Below are 18,330 nucleotides of genomic sequence, written 5' to 3'. Positions count from 1 at the left end.
GTTGAGGCGCGGCCCCCGCCCGCGGCGATGCCCGGAGCGCGGCGCGGAGGGATGTGACGCGCATGGCGGTGGCGCTCCCCCTGCGCCGGCAGGGAGGCGGCCCCGCCTGCCCGGCCGCGCCGTGAGCGGGGCTGCGGCGGCTGAGCGCGGCGGGCAGACGGGGTCCGCCGGGTGCCCCGGGGTGACAGCGCCCGCGGCGCCTCTCAGGCAGCTCGGGGGCGGGGAGCCGCGAGTGCCGGCAGGCGGTGGTGTGCAGCGGTAGTGCCGGGGCGCTCCGCGGCAGAGCCCCGCGGTGCGTTCCCACCGGCCTGCGCACGGCCCGGCGGGACGAGGTAAGGGACATGCCCTGACGGGACGGCGAGCGGACGGGCGCCGCCTGCGAGGGCGACCTGCGCCAGTGGAGCCGGCCGCGGCGGATCGGCGGCACCCGGCGAGGCCCCCGGGCTCCGCCGCTATGGCTGGGCCCGGCCTCTGGACGAGCATCAAGTCCCTCCTGCGGAGGAGCGAGGACCCCTTGTTCCTGAACGACTCCAGTGCCTTCGACTTCTCGGACGAGGTGGGGGACGAGGACTTCCCCCGGTTCAACAAACTGCGCGTGGTGGTGTCGGACGACGCCTCGGAGGCGGCCCCGGAGACGCCGGTGAACGGGGGGCCTCTGGGCCTGCCCTCCGACGACGAGTCCCTGCTGGAGCGGGACATCGCCCTGCGCGGCACCCGGGGTGTCCGGGCAGGCCCCTGCGGCAGTTGCAGCAGCCGGCGGGAGAGCTCCAAGCAGCGGGGGGTGAAGAAGCGGCTGGCGCTCGCTGCCCTCCTCTACCTCCTCTTCATGACGGGGGAGCTCATAGGTGAGTCGGGGGCTTTCTCAGGCGTCTCTCCCGCCCGGGTGCCCCGCAGGCTGTCACGCAGCTTCGGCCTTGGATCGAAATGTTTATTACTAAGAGAACCCATCTGTCACTGAGAGACAGGTCAGAGGCATGGGCTGCAAATTCAGAGAGTGAGAAGGAGCAAAGTCCACCTGTATTTTGCATGTAAGAAAATAAAGAGGAATTTGCAGCTTCACTTCCCTGAATCTCATCAGTCCCCACCGAAAGGCATAAAATATGCATTCTTTTGTATGTCTAATGGCTTTTAATTTATCCTTGTAAATCTCGTGTAAGTTCGTAAGTAAGGGAGATACCTCAGTATTGTTAATGACTGCCATAGAATCTTGCCCTGCTTGCAACAAAAGGAGGGAAATACAGTTTTTGTGTGACATTTACCATATTAACAAAAAAAATTTTGGGGGTGTTTGCCCTTATTCACCAGATACAGCGACTGAGAAGAAAAATCTTGGGCTATCAGTAACAATCCAGAGAAGAAGCCCCTCTCTCGACAACTTCCAGGTTTCCTTCTGTGCTCTGGAGTAGCAGTGCTTCATCCAGACATAAAACTAGTGATCAAAGTTAATTAAAATAATGGGCATTTTAATATTTCCCATTACAACACAGAGGAAAACCAAGTCGCTTGATTAAATACTTTGTGGGTTTTGTTTGTACTACTATTTGGCAGAAGTATGGTGGTTTTTACCTGGAAATTTGTTCCTATGTAAGCATCTGATTTTTGTGTGTCAGAAGAATACATCTGGTGCTGAAGGTCAGCTTTTACAGCTTTTTCTTTAAGGCATGCTATCTTTTGCTCTTCAGGTTGAAGAAAACCTGTGCATTACACATATGTCTGTGCAAAACAACTGTGCTTTATTTAATAGTCTACAGCAGCATAGGCTTGAAATAAAAATAAATTTCAAGGTCCCTTGGATGCATAGATGAGCTATTAAATGTTATGCCTTTGTCATAATCTAGTAATTTTTAAAAAGGATAGTATTTATCTCAATCTCTGTTCACTTACCAATTTAATATCAGTGTGGCATTATCATCTGTCTTTTGAGTATGTCCATGCCATGCTGCACAAGCATCTGCTTGGTGCTACTCAGGTTCCTGAAGAATGCTTAATCTCTATCATCCACTTTCCCCCTGGTTTGAAGTAGTGGGGAGCATTGCACAGTGCCAGTACATTGATGTTCATGTTGAGACAGATCTTGTTAGCAAATAAGACAATTAACTCCTTTTGAATTGCTTCCATTTTAACATACAACTCTGAATCACAGCTATTCAGATAATTATTTGCCACAATTCGCCAGAAAAAAAAAATCCCGTCACAAAAACCTTGTGGAGGTGCCTCAAGTGTAGTAATATGGGACCTTCATCCTCCTCTCACCTGCACAGATTTGGTCACTAATGACTGAAGAGTTGACATTTGCTCTTGTGAAGTGAGCTCATGCTTTTGGATCACTTGTCCTGGGCCAGTGGTGGATTGGATCTTTAAGACCAAAACTTCCACAAGAGAGATAGGGAGCTAAATCATTGCTTGAGTATAAACACCATTTGTCCCATATATAGAGAAAAAAATATCCCTGGGAGAAATGGTCTGTTTTTCAGAGAGAGACTGGAATGGTGACTGTATCTGCACCAGTTCTGTTTGGGGCTTTATTTCAGGAACATGGGGTAATGAGAGTGGTTTTGTCCTTCAGCATCCCTGTGTGTGGTTAGTCATTAGTAACACTGCCACAATACATCAGCTTATCATGGATAAGGCACTTAACATCAAACCTGTCCCAGGCATCTGGTTGACTGTCTCCATTTGCCCATGGCTCAGTTTTTTTTTCTCTGTCTGAGATTTTGGTTCAGCGTGAACTCTGCTGAATTTGATAAGCACAGTAGTGTTGTATCTCAGACGTAGACATCCTTTAATACAAGAGTGATTTTCTTTGAGTTCTGATACATGCTGAATTTTTCATATAAAGTGCCCCTTGCTGAATAATATGTTGGAGCTGTTGGCAGCCTGATGGTGAAGTCAATAAGAATGTATTTGTTAGGGGCTTCAGATCTGATTCACAGTACTGTTGAGCTCTCCATACTAGTGCAGGGAGAGCTCTAGAAATACCAGGTGTTGAGAATAAGAATATTCTCTCATCATTGTCACATCATTTGTTGTTTCTTCATCACAGCCAGGACTTTTACAAGCTCAGCTCAGGGTGCTGGGTTTATCTGTACAAAGTGTTAGTGCTGTAGTGTGGGCTTATCCTCCCCAGGTGCATATGGGCTATACCAGCCCTGTCTCACTACTTGGGCACTGAGGCAGACAGCCCTTAGGGCCAGACCCACAAAATGTCCAGGCAATCAACTTTTTCAGAGAATGAATAGAGGACCTGTGTACCTCTCTACTTCTGCAGTGAGTAAGAAAAGATGGAGCCCTCAAGTCCTGGGTCAGTGCCCTTACTACCTGTTTAGTTTATTCCATCCCTGTGTTGTGTTCTGTCTGGTTGGCTTCAAATTTTGGAAATTCTAAAATTGATCTTCAGCTCAGGTATGTGGGAAACTTTGACCATACAGATCAAACTGATTTCTTTCTAAGATTTTTGACAGATTGGAGTTGCTGAGAAGGCGGCATGAAACCTATCAGACAATGAATATGTTCAGTAAAAATCTTTCTGCTGCCTGCTACTGATGTCAAGATGAAGGAAATCTTGTTTCAGCATCTTTTTTGTGTGAAATCTTGATTGGCATATTTTTTCCAAAGTATAGCCAAGCTCATTACCCCAGCCCACCACAGTATTTGTTTGATTTGATGAACAGTCATTGTAAAATAAATCAGATAACTCACACTTTGTGGGAATCATATTGCATCAATAAATGAAAAACATTTATTTCAAGTTCTAGTTAGCTTTTCTGACAGAGTTTTTATGTTCTCAGCTATGTTCAGAGATCTCTAATTGACCACACATGAACTGCTGTCCTTCATGGGTCACTGAAAACAGTGGTGAGCTGTATATTTGTAAAGGTTATAGATGTCTTTTTTTTTTTTTGCAAGTTGCCAATCATGTTCAGAAAACCCTTAGGCAGTACCTATAACCAAGCAATGAACCAGTAACCAAGCAATGAACCAATACATTTGGAAACAGAGAAGCTTTGATTTCAAAATTTCATGATCTCAGTTATGTTTTCTTAATGTGCATGCTGCATCACAATTAGCTTCAGTACCTGAATTCCTTCTATATAATTTTATTTTAAAAGTGAGAGGCAACCTGAAATAGAAATGACTCATCTTGGAGTGAAGAGATTCTCAGAATTTAATACATGTGCATTAACATACACAAAGTTATGCTAATAACATTGATCATAAATGTATATTACTGAATTGAATGTCCTTAGATAGAAAATATTATTTCTTCTGTGTTGACTATAAAAGAGGCAGAGTTAACATTTCTAAGTTTCTACATTTCTAAAATTACCTGAGAACACAAATTAATTCAGAAAGGATCAGCATAACTCATTTTACTCAAAAAAGCTGCTGAATTGTGAAGTCTTAGAAATTTGCTTTTTATGAGCTGTGACAGCCTTTCAGAACTTTCAGCCCCAGAAGAATTTGACTGAGAAACTTAGGAACACCTGAAGAAGGGGGGGTGGAGGAAAGGAACTGGTTCAAATGTGTATTTAGTAGTTACCCACGCAGGAGTAGGAGCTGTGCTGCTTGTGTTTGGCTGGGGAGGAAAGTGTAGCTCTGTCTGCAGGTGTGCACATGCTGACACCCACAGCCACACACACATATTCTATGGGCAGTCTTGAAAGCAATCAGCCAGTTACAGATTTCCCATTGCTCTTTCCTCATGGTCAGCCTTATCAGTAAGACAGTTTTAATTGTATATGAAGATACTTTTACTCAAAATGCTAGCTGGAGCTTCCAGCCTGCCAAATGGCACACCAGCTGCACCATTTATGAGCTGAACAACAATCTCAAGGTAAAAATAAACTTAATCATAGTGGAGCTGACACTGAAGATGTGATCTTTTCTGGAAAACGGGCTTACCTTCGTGCATATGGAAGACAGGGCAACCTGCCCTTGATTCCCATTTTGATAAGGGATGCCTAAAAGAGAGGTGCATTGTCTAAATCTCACCCATCCAATAGCAGGATTAGCAATTGAATTGCTTCAGAGATATTAACCTTTGATCTGATGTACTTTGTCTCAATGCAGCTCATAATTACAAGAAAAAAATTATGGTAATAAATAACAAAGAAAAATGCTGTTCAAGTGAAAGTCATTGTCTGCAATACATATTGGCAGAACTTGCACACCTCTGCCAGGTTAAAAGATAATGTAATCAGAATTAAAAGGAGGCAGGGTACATTTCCCTGCCATTTAATCACTTTGTTTCTGTTCCTGTTCTGTAATGTCAAAATATTTAACAGATGTAGTTTTATTTAATAAAAAGCTCAGTTGATTAAACACATATGTAATGATACATAGAGAAAAGATACAAAAAGATTTTGAATCTGATCTTTTAAGTGTTGTGATGCAAGTATTCTCTAAGAGAATAACAGGAGTGAATCTTCTCTATGTTACTCTTAGTAGAAAGCACACATCAGTGCACCTGTAACTGCAGTAATTTTAAATTATAGCACAGCAATTTGTTTGCAATGGCAAAAAAGCCCCATTTAGTGATTATAAGGGCTCTCTTGCACTTAATGCAATCTTCTGAAAATAAATAACTAAGCTGTGCCAAGATGATATTATATATAATCACTAATAGCAAACATCCTGACTTTTCCATCTTTGTTTTCAGGTGGATATGTTGCTAACAGTCTAGCAATTATGACGGATGCACTTCATATGTTAACTGACCTTAGTGGTATTATTTTGACCCTGCTTGCTCTCTGGCTGTCTGCAAAATCTCCCACAAAGAGGTTCACTTTTGGATTTCATCGCTTCGGTACGTAGGTATCAGCTTTTGCTATTAACAGTATTTTCAGCAACAACTGTAAAGATTACCTAATTCTACAAGAATAGGCAACTAGAAAGAAAGTAGCAACAAACTTAATAGTTTCTTTAAAAGTTTCTTTATATTTAACACCGTGACTCTAATGTTCTTTCATTGACCATTGCATCTCCACTACATAGGCTGTATTGCCACAAGGGAATAGATAATAATAATAATAATAATAATAGTAATAATAAAGTGAAAGCCAAAAGTGAAGTTTGATGTGAGAGTTTTACTCACTGGGAAGATGGTAAGTCTCACCATCTCTGTGGAACAAGGACTTAGCAGAATCAGAGTTAAATTCTGAAAGTTTGGTTCAGCTTCCGTCTTAAAGAGGAGGGTTGGGAAATTTGATACACGGTGATATTGTAAATACAATTTTCTACAAATGAATAATGGCTTAAAAAAGTTTAAAAAGGGTTCAGAGGAGGGGAGCTGTCCCCTGAAAGAACAAGAGTAAATATGCAGCTGTGTTTCACAGCCCCATCTGTAGTTGCTGGGCTGTAGCATTAGGTCAGGCCCCTGTGCACCTTTGTGCTTTGGATTTGGGGCTGTCGAGCAAAAGAGGGATGCATTCCTTGGTGACTCACTGTTACAGCTTGTGTGACACACTGAGGAGCTTGTTGGTGCAATTAACAATGTTAATTGTTGTTCACAACAGATTATTTCCAGTGCTCAGGATTTACGAAGTCCCATTGATTTATGACACTAGAAAAAGGTCGTATTCAATGAGAAAATTTAATCTTAATCCAGAATTAAAAAGTTCTGTAGAGTGTATTACCAGAGAGCTTTACCCTGCCAGAAGCAGCATAAATCAATATTCCTCTTGCGTTCCCCAAACCACACAAAGCAGAGGTCAAAATGACCCGTGGTTTGCAATACAGTAAGTTACTTAACCTCTGCCCATTTTAGGTGTATAAAGAGAATTATGTACTAAACTTTGGAAGGGTATTTTCAGGATTCATTACTTTGTGTTAGGAAATGTAATTATGATAAAGGGTGTTTTCATGTGGTTGCTAACTGGGTGTAGTAATTCTTAATGTATAGTTTCAGGTCTTGTAGACATTTTACCAAAAGCTTCAACCTTTCTCTTCCATAAAACAGATAATTTTTACTGTCACAGTTTGCTACCTTAGCTCTATACATTCTTTAGTGTCTATTTTTCAAGAAATTTGAAAGTGTTTTGCAGTCATTTACAATGCTAATCTTGGCTGCTAGTACAGCAGTAGAATTCAGCAGCTCCATCACTCCTAGTCATTTGTCATCAGTTAGTCACTAATGCATGAGTGCATAACTCTGTACTCTAGCAAAGATCTCTAGGGCTTTAGCAAGAAAGCATTAACAATGCCAGCATTTCCCATTACAAACTTTTCTTTCAAGAAGTTTTAATTTTGTGGCAGGAGCTCCCCTAATACTGAAACCTGACCTTGCAGGTATGGCTCTGGCATTTGCTCATACTCTCCAGAAAGATGTTTGCCAGCATTTATACATACTTTAACCCTATTTAAAAATAATTTGCATAGTTTATATGCCCTTGTAGCTTTTCTAAACTAAATAGTACATACATTATACATGCCATGGCCTAGTTTAAAACAGGAGTTCATCTTAAGAAACAAACAAAGCTGATTTAACCATTAAAATCCTACTCAGTTCTCTTAAATTTTCACTGACTTTTAAATGAATTAATTTGAAGGCTCCATAGCACTTTGCAAACACAAATCCCTGAGAATTGCTGCCATCTCACTTTCTATATTTTTTTAAATCTCAAGTTAATGCCAAGAAGTTACTGGCCAGATTGGTCCAGTGGTGGTCCATGGACCAGACCTGGTTCATAGAATTGGTCCAGGTTACCCACTGTCTTCTCCCTGGCAAAGACAGGGAGCAATTTCTCAGTTCTGCAACTACTACTTCTCTGTTTTGTGTCACCAAGTGGTCCAACACTAGAACAGGTTGTGGACTCTCCACAGTTGGAAATTCTCAAAACCCAACTGGGTGCAGCCCTGAGCAGTTCTGTAGTTGGCTCCGCTCTGATCAGACTCCCCAGGGGTGCCCAGGAGTTTCCTTTCTGCCTCAGCCATTCAACTCCTGCACTGCATGAGCAGCAGCAGGGCAGCTCTCTGCAGGAAGAGAAGGACTGAAGTCTGAGGGTGGGGATGAAGAGTTTTTGTGGCTGCAGTGAGGAAAAGGAAGGGGGTACAGGCCCTGCAAGAGACCTTCAAACCTTGACCTGGGCTCTGCAAGGACAGGCAAGGGAGCGACTCATAATGACAATACACAGTTTTTAAAATCAGATTTGTGAAATGTATTTGTCTGATTTTAGGCACCCAATCTGAATGCCATGGCCTGAGGGCCCAGTTTCACACATCAGTGAATATTGTCAATGGAACAAAGCTGCTTCTAGGTTATATGCTCTCTGTAACACATTTTTCTAAATAACCTGTATTTAAGAAGCTTGTCAGCAAATAACGAGCTCAACAATAGCTTTAATTTCAGAATGTTAATAAAAGAATGTTAAAAATAGGGCCCAGATTGAGCATCTGTCACCGAAAATATGTGGAACATTTGCTTAAGGCTGGGAATATATGCAAGAACTATCTTATTGCTGACCTTCTTTACATTAAGCTTTAATATAATCTAGACATACAGCAAGCATGGAAACAATCTAAGAAACACTGTTTCTGGTGCTATCACTTTTGTTTGTGGAACAACAAATTTTTCAGCCTTGTTCCCATAAACATTGCATTGTAAAGACAACAGACCTATTAGTTGTCTAGTCAAATTCCAGAAGGAAATTAGCTCTAGTTTGCATTTATTTGAATTCTCTTTGAAGACATAGTACACATGCTCCATCTCCAGTTTTATGCCATTTTCAGTGTTGAAAAGGAAGCTGACATTCAGTAATGGTTTAGAAAAGTGAAGACAAAATAATAGGAATTGCAGTAATATCTAAAAGGGATGATATTCTTTAAGCCAAAAATAGTTCTGTTTCACCACCAAGTGGAGGTACCTCCTTCTCAGGAAGACACTGAGCAGATTTATGCATAGATATGGAATCTGGAGTTTTTCCATTGCTGCAGAGACAATGTCAGTAATGACAGGATCAGTCAGTCCACTGAGACTGTGGATAGTTCATTTCATAAGCAGTGAAAGATCTCAGCACAAATCTACAATGCTGACATGACAATGACTCTGTGAAAGAAATTGCAAAGAAGACAGTGGTTTCCGCTGCCAAAAACATGGTTTTAGACTGTAAAACCACATTGTTATTTCTCTGGTAAATGCTCATGTGCTGTGGCTTCACAATTTTAAAAAAAGCATTCTGGAAAACCTTTTAAGCAATGTGTTATTTTTTTTTTTTAAGGCTGTTGCCCCAAATAATCTTCCTGCTTTGTAAAGCACTATCCCTTGCATGGATATTTCCAGGGTTTTCATGTTGCTCTGAAATCATCTGAGATTGTAGCAGTTGCCTTTCAGAGCCTTGTTAACTGCCTGGTAATGCTGGTTCTGATCCAGGCATTGACACTCTACTGAACAGCTGAGTGCGTTGGTGTGAGTTTCTTCTCCCTTAATGATGTTAAAATTCAGTGTATGGATCAAATGATTTTTCGTGATATTAAAATGCTTATATAGCTGCATGGTTTTTACTGTAATATTCAGTATAATAAAATTAGCAGTTCTTTGTTAGAAATGACACCTTCTGCAGTAACCCAAGTTATACTGACAGACTCAAAGCAGAGGGAGGAGCAGAATTTTGCCCTTACTGGGGAATAAATCAGGACAACGTATGGAACAAGGAGGAAGAAAAACCATTACAGTTCAAAGTAAATAAATTCCAGCTCCGGTCTTGAAGTTCTCACAGAAAAGCTTAGATCTCAGTGATCCATCTGGCAAGTGACAGTAATGAGCATTATGCATCATGATTACAGATTACTCAGGCATGGCTGTGGGATTTACATGCAATCCAATGGAGCTAGTATTAAGGTTTTCCCAGTGCTTTATGTAAAGCCCTGTATTAACTTGCTTATAACTGATACAGTCTTATCTTGGCCAATGTTCTTTTGTTTGTTTTTTTAGAGTTTCAGCTGCAACAGGACAATAATTTTCAGAATGTGAAGCTAAAGACAAAAAGTTTGTATATATGAAAAGGAATCGATTGAGCCATTTGGAAATACCTGTCTTCTTTATAGGACCTTAAAACTATAGTGTGGGCTCATCCTCCTCGGGTTTATGTAAGCTATTATCAGCCCAATTGCATGATTTGTGTAGTAAGGCTGACAGCACTAAGGTCCAGACCCATAAAATATTCAGTCCTATTTACCTCACATCAGAACAGCAGGAACCCTGTAGAAAGCTGTAACCACTTTCCACAGATGTAAATGGCAGCAGAAGGTGCAGGACAATGTAGGGGGTTTTGTTAGCTTTCTTATTTTCTCTATTTAGATTTATATGCCCTTTTGAAAGCCCATGCTGATCTTACCTAAAATGCCTACACCAGAATGGTAATCCTAGCACTCTTGCTTTTGTGAAATGCCAGTATTTGGTAAACATCAGATAATGTTAAAACAGCATATTCAGCATACAGATACTTATATTAAGCAGCCCTTCATAGCTGCAATCTGCAATAACTTGTAGGAATACGTATGTCAAGAAATTTATGAGTATTATGTCTGACAGATCTGACCTGTTTCTTAACCTTTTTGTAATTTTTTTCTTAATCTCAAAAGCAAAAGGTTATATAAAAGTAATTTCTAAATCCATCCTAATTGTGTGGACACTTGAAATCAAGCTTGCTCATGTTTGTAGGTATTGAGATCACCTGTCTTCCCCCCCCCCTGCACAGGGCCTTTGTTAGCGACTTGTCATGCAAAAACTGTTTGAACAATTCACAGTCATCATCCATAGAGATGTTTTCAAAGAAAACAGACTTTAAGGGATATGGAGCTGATTAGAACAAACTCCATTTGTTAATCCTATTTTACAACTTCTCTTTACCATACAACTTATTCCTTGTGTATTAGGGTTATAACACGCATAAAATAGTTGAAATATTAAGGCTCTATCCACATTCTGATTTGGAAGTAAACATAGGCATGAGAGTTACTTTTGTAATGTTGTTTCCTTTCTGTTTGCAGAAGTATTGTCAGCCATCATTAGTGTATTGCTGGTCTATATCCTTATGGCATTCCTCTTGTATGAAGCTGTTCAAAGAACTATCCATATGGACTATGAAATAAACGGCGATATCATGCTGATTACAGCAGCTGTTGGTGTTGCAGTTAACTTAATGTAAGATCTCCCTTTCTCTCTATTAACACTCCTAAATGTATTTCTGAATAAGCTGCCAATTCATTTGTGGCCTGTAATTTTCTCATGGGGTGTAATGTTACTGGACCTCTTCATTGTCATAAATCAGATGAGAAATGATAGTATTACTTTTTCAAGACTTTAGTTTAAAAAGAAATAAAAATAAAAAAAACCCAACCAAACAGAAAAACCCACCCTTCAAACCCTAAAGCCTGTTTCTTCTTTCCCTTCCAGAATGGGTTTTTTGCTGAATCAGTCTGGCCACCTTCACTCCCACTCCCATTCCCACTCTCATGTACCTCAGTCAAACACTCCCAACGCAGCCCACAGCAGCAGCCACGGACACAGCAGCCTTGCAGTCAGAGCAGCTTTCGTACACGCCCTTGGGGACCTGGTACAAAGCATTGGGGTGCTTGTAGCTGCATACATCATACGCTTCAAGGTAAGGAAGGGCAGAGTCTTTGAGACAGTGGAGTTGCTTTTTTCTTAATTTCACCTCCGGCGGTTAAATTAAAAAGGGACTTGTTTTTGTAAGTTTTTTTAAAAAGTACTTAGTGATATAAGCTTCACACATTCCTGCAAAGTAAGCAAATACTAGTTCTATTATGTATTTTGTAACTTTTAAAATAAAAAGAAATATTTGTGAAAGTTGGAGCTAGGAGTAACTGCAACTTCTGAGTCACCTTTTTATAAGTGAGCTTATTTTTGTATGTCCTTTAACACTTTGGAGCTTCCCTTGCAGCCAGAATACAAGATTGCTGATCCTGTATGTACATATGTATTCTCCATACTGGTGGTATTGACGACAGTGCGAATTCTGCGTGACACAGGAGTTATTATTCTGGAAGGTAAGACCCTTGCACAGTCTGCAGTACTTTATATGTCAAATACCAGTGAGCATTGGCACTTGTTTGACATCATGATCACCATCTAACAAAGTGGGCTGTGTCTGAAAACCTGTAATCCTGCTGCTGCTTTAATCTCTTGGCACTTGATGGCTTATTGAAGTTGCAGCAGTATTTAGGTGTCTGAGCTCTGCAGCAAAATGTACAGAACTTTCCTGTGTGTCTGCAGTGGCTATCAGATAAACTAAGTGAACATTAACCCAGACTCAGCTCCACACTTTCACTTATTGTGAAGTTAAAGTGAATCTGACTGCATGTAAAAGGAGGAAGCAAGCTTAGGCTTAAGGGTGACCAATAGGACATGTGGTTCACCTCTGTCATCTTTCCCTTTTCTGCCACTGCTGTTGTATCACTTTTCTGCTTCTACTCTAACCAGAGGGGAAATTTCCATACAAGGAAAGACTGGCATAAAAAGGAATAATTAAAAAAAAAAAATTAAAAAAAAAGCTGAACATAAGCTGAGGAATTTTACCTCGTGTGGTGACTTGTAATAATGCAAAGAATGCTGCTGGCATCTTTCCCTTTAACAAACATGCCAACAATTGCTGCTCAATCTAGTACTTTTACTGTATGAAAGTGGAAAAGTTAGGGATGGCAGAAAAAGTCCTAGGCTTTAGCTGCAAGTTCCTAGCTGTCCCATGGGAACTATTGCTGACTTTACTTTTATTATGTTACAAGGTTAAATTAAGAACCTCAGAATCTCCAGTGTCAAATCCTTTTGCTGTTATGTTGGAGGAGTTACTGTGGGCATTTGAAAATGATATCAGTTATCTGGAGAGAGAAGTTGCAGGAGGCAGGCCCTAGCATTTTTTGGTTTTTCAGATTCTGACCTTGGAGTCAATTACAGGGATTTAGAAACTGCAGTAAAGTTGTTGACACAAGTACATCACTCCAAAGATTCTAACCTAGCTATTGCCAGAGAGTGGATTCTGGACAAACTACATTTGACACAACACTGCAATTCCTGTACAATTTCTGTATGCATACTGTTCTTAATATTTGCAGTTTCTTCTCTGGTGGAAACTTGGAAGTTACTAATGACTTCCAACAGCACAATTTATAAACTCTTTTGACATCAAGATCTGTCATGACATTTTAAGAGTTTGCAGAAGTCAGGATTAATGTTATCTTACGTTTGGTATGACAGGAGTTCCGAGGCATTTAAATGTGGATCGCATTAAGGAAGACTTGATGAAAATTGAAGATGTTTATTCTATAGAAGATTTAAATGTTTGGTCTCTCACTGCAGGAAAAACAACTGCCATTGTCCACTTGCAACTGGGTAAGCTGCTGTATAGCATAATTCTAAATTATATCTAAGTGTAGAAAAAAAACCCTAACCAACTACTTTCCCTTTATATTGTTGAAGAGAAACATGAAACATATCATTCTGGGGAAAAAAAATAATCTACTAACTATGGTTTTGTACAGTGAGGTATAGAACCTGTTGTCCTAGAAGGACACAGTGTAAATGAAAATAGTTCAAAGAAAATAAATTCATACTGAAACATCCAATAGAGATTTTCCGGGTAGGTTAAAAGAACAGAAAAGAAAAGAACAAAAAGAAAAGAATTCTCTGTAATTTCCTTACAGGGTGAAGTTCTAGCATGGAACAATCTTATGTAAAGAATAAATAAGTTTTGCTAAAACATGTGCCATGTAACAGTACCATGAACATGAATTCTTAGTAAGAGAGGAGAAAGCTCAGGAGGTTTTTTTGGGGGGTGGGTGCTGGTGTCTAACTCACAGTTTTATCAAGATATGATCCTAATTAGAGGATACAGACCTAAAGGTGTAAAATAATGGGAGCACATAATGACCACAGACCAGTATTAAATTAAGAGTGCGAATGGAGATTGTTCTAGTTATTAACACTGTAAAAATTTGAGAACAGCTGGATTGTCCAGGTTTCTTGCAGAGTGAATTCTATTAATTCTATTCTTTATTTTCCAGTTCCTGGTAGTTCATCTAAATGGGAGGAAGTTCAGTCCAAGGCCCGACAACTGCTGCTGAACACATTTGGAATGTACAAGTGCTCTGTCCAGCTTCAGAGTTACAAACAAGAAATGACCAAAACCTGCGCAAGTTGTCAGAGTTCCAGTGCCTAATTTCGTATGTTTTGGGAACTGCTGCCTTATTCCTTATCTTGTTGTCAAAGACTGAGAGCAATAAATGCAAAATTAAAATAATCTACTAGAAACCATTAATATGTGGATTTGTACCATATAACATGCAGCAGGGAGAACTGGTGCTGCAAAAAGTGCAGTAGTTGCCCTACCATGAATTTTACTCTCTCACTCTTTCTGGTTTGTTCAATTTATTATGATTTTGAGACAAATCTGTTTTCAGATTATTGTTTACAAACTGCAACATGGCTCTGCAGATACCTCACAAATTACAGTCCAATATTGTCCTTTAATAATTGTGTACCACAACGTACCTGTGCTCCAAATGGAGCATCATGTATTCAGTATTTCAGTTAAAGTCTCTAATGCCAGGGTTCCATGAGATGTCATGACCCCTGAATTCAATACACAGTATTTTTGCAATAGTAATTTTCATACAGTATCTTAAACTATAACACAAACAGTGCTAGTTGAATTCCTTTGGAAACTGCCTCTTTGGAGATAATGCAAAATACAGAATTTAATGGACCCAGACCAGAAAGTTAGCTTTAATCTGGGCATTTGGAGATCCAGGCAGGAAGATCCTTGCCCAGACATCTGGTATATAATTAGAGACCCAACACTGGACCCAAAGTGTTTTAAGTGATCAGTTATCTTTAATGTATTTTAGAATAGGGTTTATACATTAGAAACTGGTTATTTATTTTACAAAGCTTTGACTTGTAAGATGAATTTCTTATTAATAATCTTGAATGCCTAAACCAACATTTGATTCACATAAAAAGGCCAGTTGATTAGCATGCATTCTAGTTATAATTAATAAATGTCATGTAATTGATCTTATTTCCATGATTGTTTTGTTTTATAAGGAAAATCAGATGATAGAAAATATGCTTGACAGATGTGACAACACAATCTACAGACATGCAAAATACACGCATCTTCTAACAATAAAGTGGGCAGCAGAAGTTTTAGATCTGTGCTGTTCCTCCAGTCATGCAATTTGTGACCTTTCCATCTTTGCTTTGAGCACAGTTGGGCAGCATCCTGACAGGAGTGCCACTCCAATAGCAGTCCCACTCTACTTAAAGCAAAGTTAAGCACACTCAGTAACCTAATGGTGCTGGACAGCAATATCATCATATTGTGTTTGACAGCAGTATCATAACAGCCTGCAGAGTTACAAAGGCCTTTTCTGATTTACAGAGAGATGAGGCAATTTATTCATCCTCAAAATACACAAAAGTGAAATGCTTAGCCTCATGGTGAATTCACTGTACTTTGAATGTACACAGGATAATAAAACCTGACCCTAAGGTATCATACACCTCCAAGCTCAGCTTTATGCCTGCTCCAAAGTAATTTGCATTGAAAAAGCTGAGGGCAACAAGAACCTGACTGCCAAAATTCAAAAGGCATAAGAACTTGGCTTCAAGTATTTTTTCCTTACTCTGTACTTTGATCTTTATGCAGAACTTCAACTGGCATCAGAAGTAATTCTGTATGTGGATCAGAAAGGAAATTTTTTGCCCAGTAGTGGATGCTGTGGTATTCAGCTGTGAATACTTAAACTGTTGTTGGTTTTGATACTCACTGGGGTTTCACATATTCATCAGGCTGATTTATGCCTGTTACTGGTTGTAACAATCTTGGCTTCTTTTCTCCCCTTTTTTGGGGTAGGAGTCACATCATCAATTTTTAGAGATGAAAATGACAGCACAGTATTAATTTGGACAAAGTGCACATAACACTGGATTATGTTTGTTTTGGCAGGAAATGGGAACACCTGAGTACAGCGTGGGAGCACATACAGCTCAGAGGCAAAGTAGCACTGTACTTGGGAAGTTAATGCTTCAATACAAACACTTATCATTAATTAAGCCATATCAGAGTTCATTAAAAAATGTCCATCCCATCCTTACAAACTTCCTGGAAAAAAATACCACAAACAAACAAGAGGTATTTTGCACATACTAATACTCAAATAGGTTTTAATTAAATTGGGGTTTACAGTTGCTGTAATTAGAAGTTTAAGTACAGTAGACAAGTATTGTATTTGGAGTTTTTTATTGTAATAATTTACTACACATTTGTTTAATTAAAAAAAAGCAGAAATGTGTTGCTTTATTGTGGGTTTTATTAAATCAATTATTAAACTTCATATTGTTGTCTTATAAAATATTTATTTCTATTGCTGTCTCTTGTCATCATCTTTGATTCCTAGAGCAGCTGTTTTTTTGGCTGTCTGAACACTCAAGCTTAACTCAGTTTAGAGATGCTGTGTATAGCATGAATTATGTCTACATCTTTTGTCAGAACAATTCCAGTCTTACTATTTCCCATGCAATAACTGCACTTTTGAAGATACAAGCTGACAAAGCATGGTGAAGGAGCAGCCATAAATCAACTGGGAAAGCATTATGGAAACCTTACATTCCTTGTTTTCGAGGCTTATGGACTAGAAGGAATTCAGAGAAAAAGCAACAGATAATGAAATGAGAATCAAGAATAAAAAAAACAAATGCATCTGTCTCAGGGAGACTGAGGTGTACACCCTTGTTTTAAGGTGTAAGTGAAGTGACATGGAAATTTATATCTGTGTGGCCTGCCTCTAATCCTTGTGTTAGTCTTTATAAATTATTCAGGGCACACACTGTCTGGCACTGCTGTGTTTAATATAAGAATCCAGTATTCTTCTGAATCTGCTATTAACATCAAAAGCAATATGCATATTATCACTTAGAGTACTCCTAGTGATGGGATAAAGGAGTCAAACAGAACTATAAAAATAACCAAATAGAAATAAATACACTTACTTAGAAGGATAGAGAAACACTCAGAAAATAACACTGATTTGTAAATAACCTACCAGGACCTTATGATCTAATACACCATAATGGTACTGAGGAAGTGCAAGTGCCTATAAAAGAAGGAAGTTATTTTTATAGACATTACAAGGTCATTTTCAATATTAGCTTAGAAGAAAGGAGCCTTAATATAAATAAGAATCAGGTTTAATGTCTTCTGAAGCATCTCCCCAGCACATCCAGTTGTTTCATTTTCACACTCCTACACTACTCTTTTCCTTCTACAAAATCTCTTGCTTGAAATGAAAATGCATTTACTTAACAGGATTCCTCTTCACCAAGAGACACCTGAGATTAAAGCAATTTTCCACAGTTGGAGTCCCTGATTTCCAGAGTTGTGCTACCATACCAGACTCTTGATGACTGGACAGCTAAAATCCAGTGAAAATTCTGTTACCTCCAGCAGTCTACACTGAGATTTTTCCTTTCTTAATTTGTGATTGTCAACCATCTGTTCCTGATGCATGGGTATAATTTTGATGGCAACTTACTCATATGAGTCAATAAAGCATTTCTATATTGAGCAGACTGCAAGCCTTCACATCCTGCTCTGCTATTCTGAAATGTTCCTATCCTAAGAAGAAAATTAACAGAAACCTACTTTATTTCTGAATGAGGTTTTTTTGTTTAATTTTTTGAGGTTTTCAGTTAATTTTGTTTTTTAAATTGTGTTGACATTTAGTCCTTTCAATACCAGCATCATTTCTTTCTACACCAGCAGAATTATCATTTAAAATCAGCTTCTGTTCTTCTCATTCCACATTTTATGGCTGAATGCTCTGGAAAGGACCATACATGCTCTTCTGTTCCATGAAATACCTGACACAATTTTGGAAGCTGCTAGAATAAGTACTGATCCTTCCCACTTACTGCTATGCAATTACCAGAGCAATCTGTGGAAGACAAACACCTCCTGTTTTTGCAGCTCTAAAATAATGAGATCCACATCAATATTTTTGCACTTTTATCTCTCAATTTTTTCTCCACTGTATTCAGCTTTTTATTCTCAGAATCACACAGTTTGAAAACTTCCAGTACTAAATGTACAAGAAAAAAAAATTAACTGCTTTTATTACACTTATGAAGCATTTATTCCCATCATGGCACCAGTTTATGCAGAGAAAATAAGCCATTTCATAAACACAAGCATAATTTTATCCATATGATGACTGCTTTATGAGTTCTTTGGTGTTATACCTGGTGAAAATATAAGTTTTTTTTCAGGCCTGTGACTAGCCAGTGCATAAAGGTACATGGAAACAGTTAATGTCATC

General features: G+C 39.4%; 1 protein-coding gene across 1 annotated transcript; it reads left to right on the top strand.

Annotated features, from left to right (window-relative positions):
• Positions 1-164: 164 nt before the first annotated feature.
• SLC30A4 (solute carrier family 30 member 4) lies at positions 165-16,347 on the top strand. Its single transcript, XM_030457135.1, has 7 exons — positions 165-845; positions 5,660-5,806; positions 10,987-11,140; positions 11,393-11,600; positions 11,901-12,006; positions 13,211-13,345; positions 14,017-16,347. Exons 1-7 carry the CDS (start codon positions 455-457, stop codon positions 14,169-14,171), a joined length of 1,296 nt encoding a protein of 431 aa, XP_030312995.1. The 5' UTR covers positions 165-454; the 3' UTR covers positions 14,172-16,347.
• Positions 16,348-18,330: the final 1,983 nt, after the last annotated feature.

The sequence above is a fragment of the Calypte anna genome, chromosome 10, assembly GCF_003957555.1.
Source record: "Calypte anna isolate BGI_N300 chromosome 10, bCalAnn1_v1.p, whole genome shotgun sequence".
NCBI classification, from domain to species: Eukaryota; Metazoa; Chordata; class Aves; order Apodiformes; family Trochilidae; genus Calypte; species Calypte anna.
This window is presented reverse-complemented; position numbering and strand designations above follow the sequence as displayed.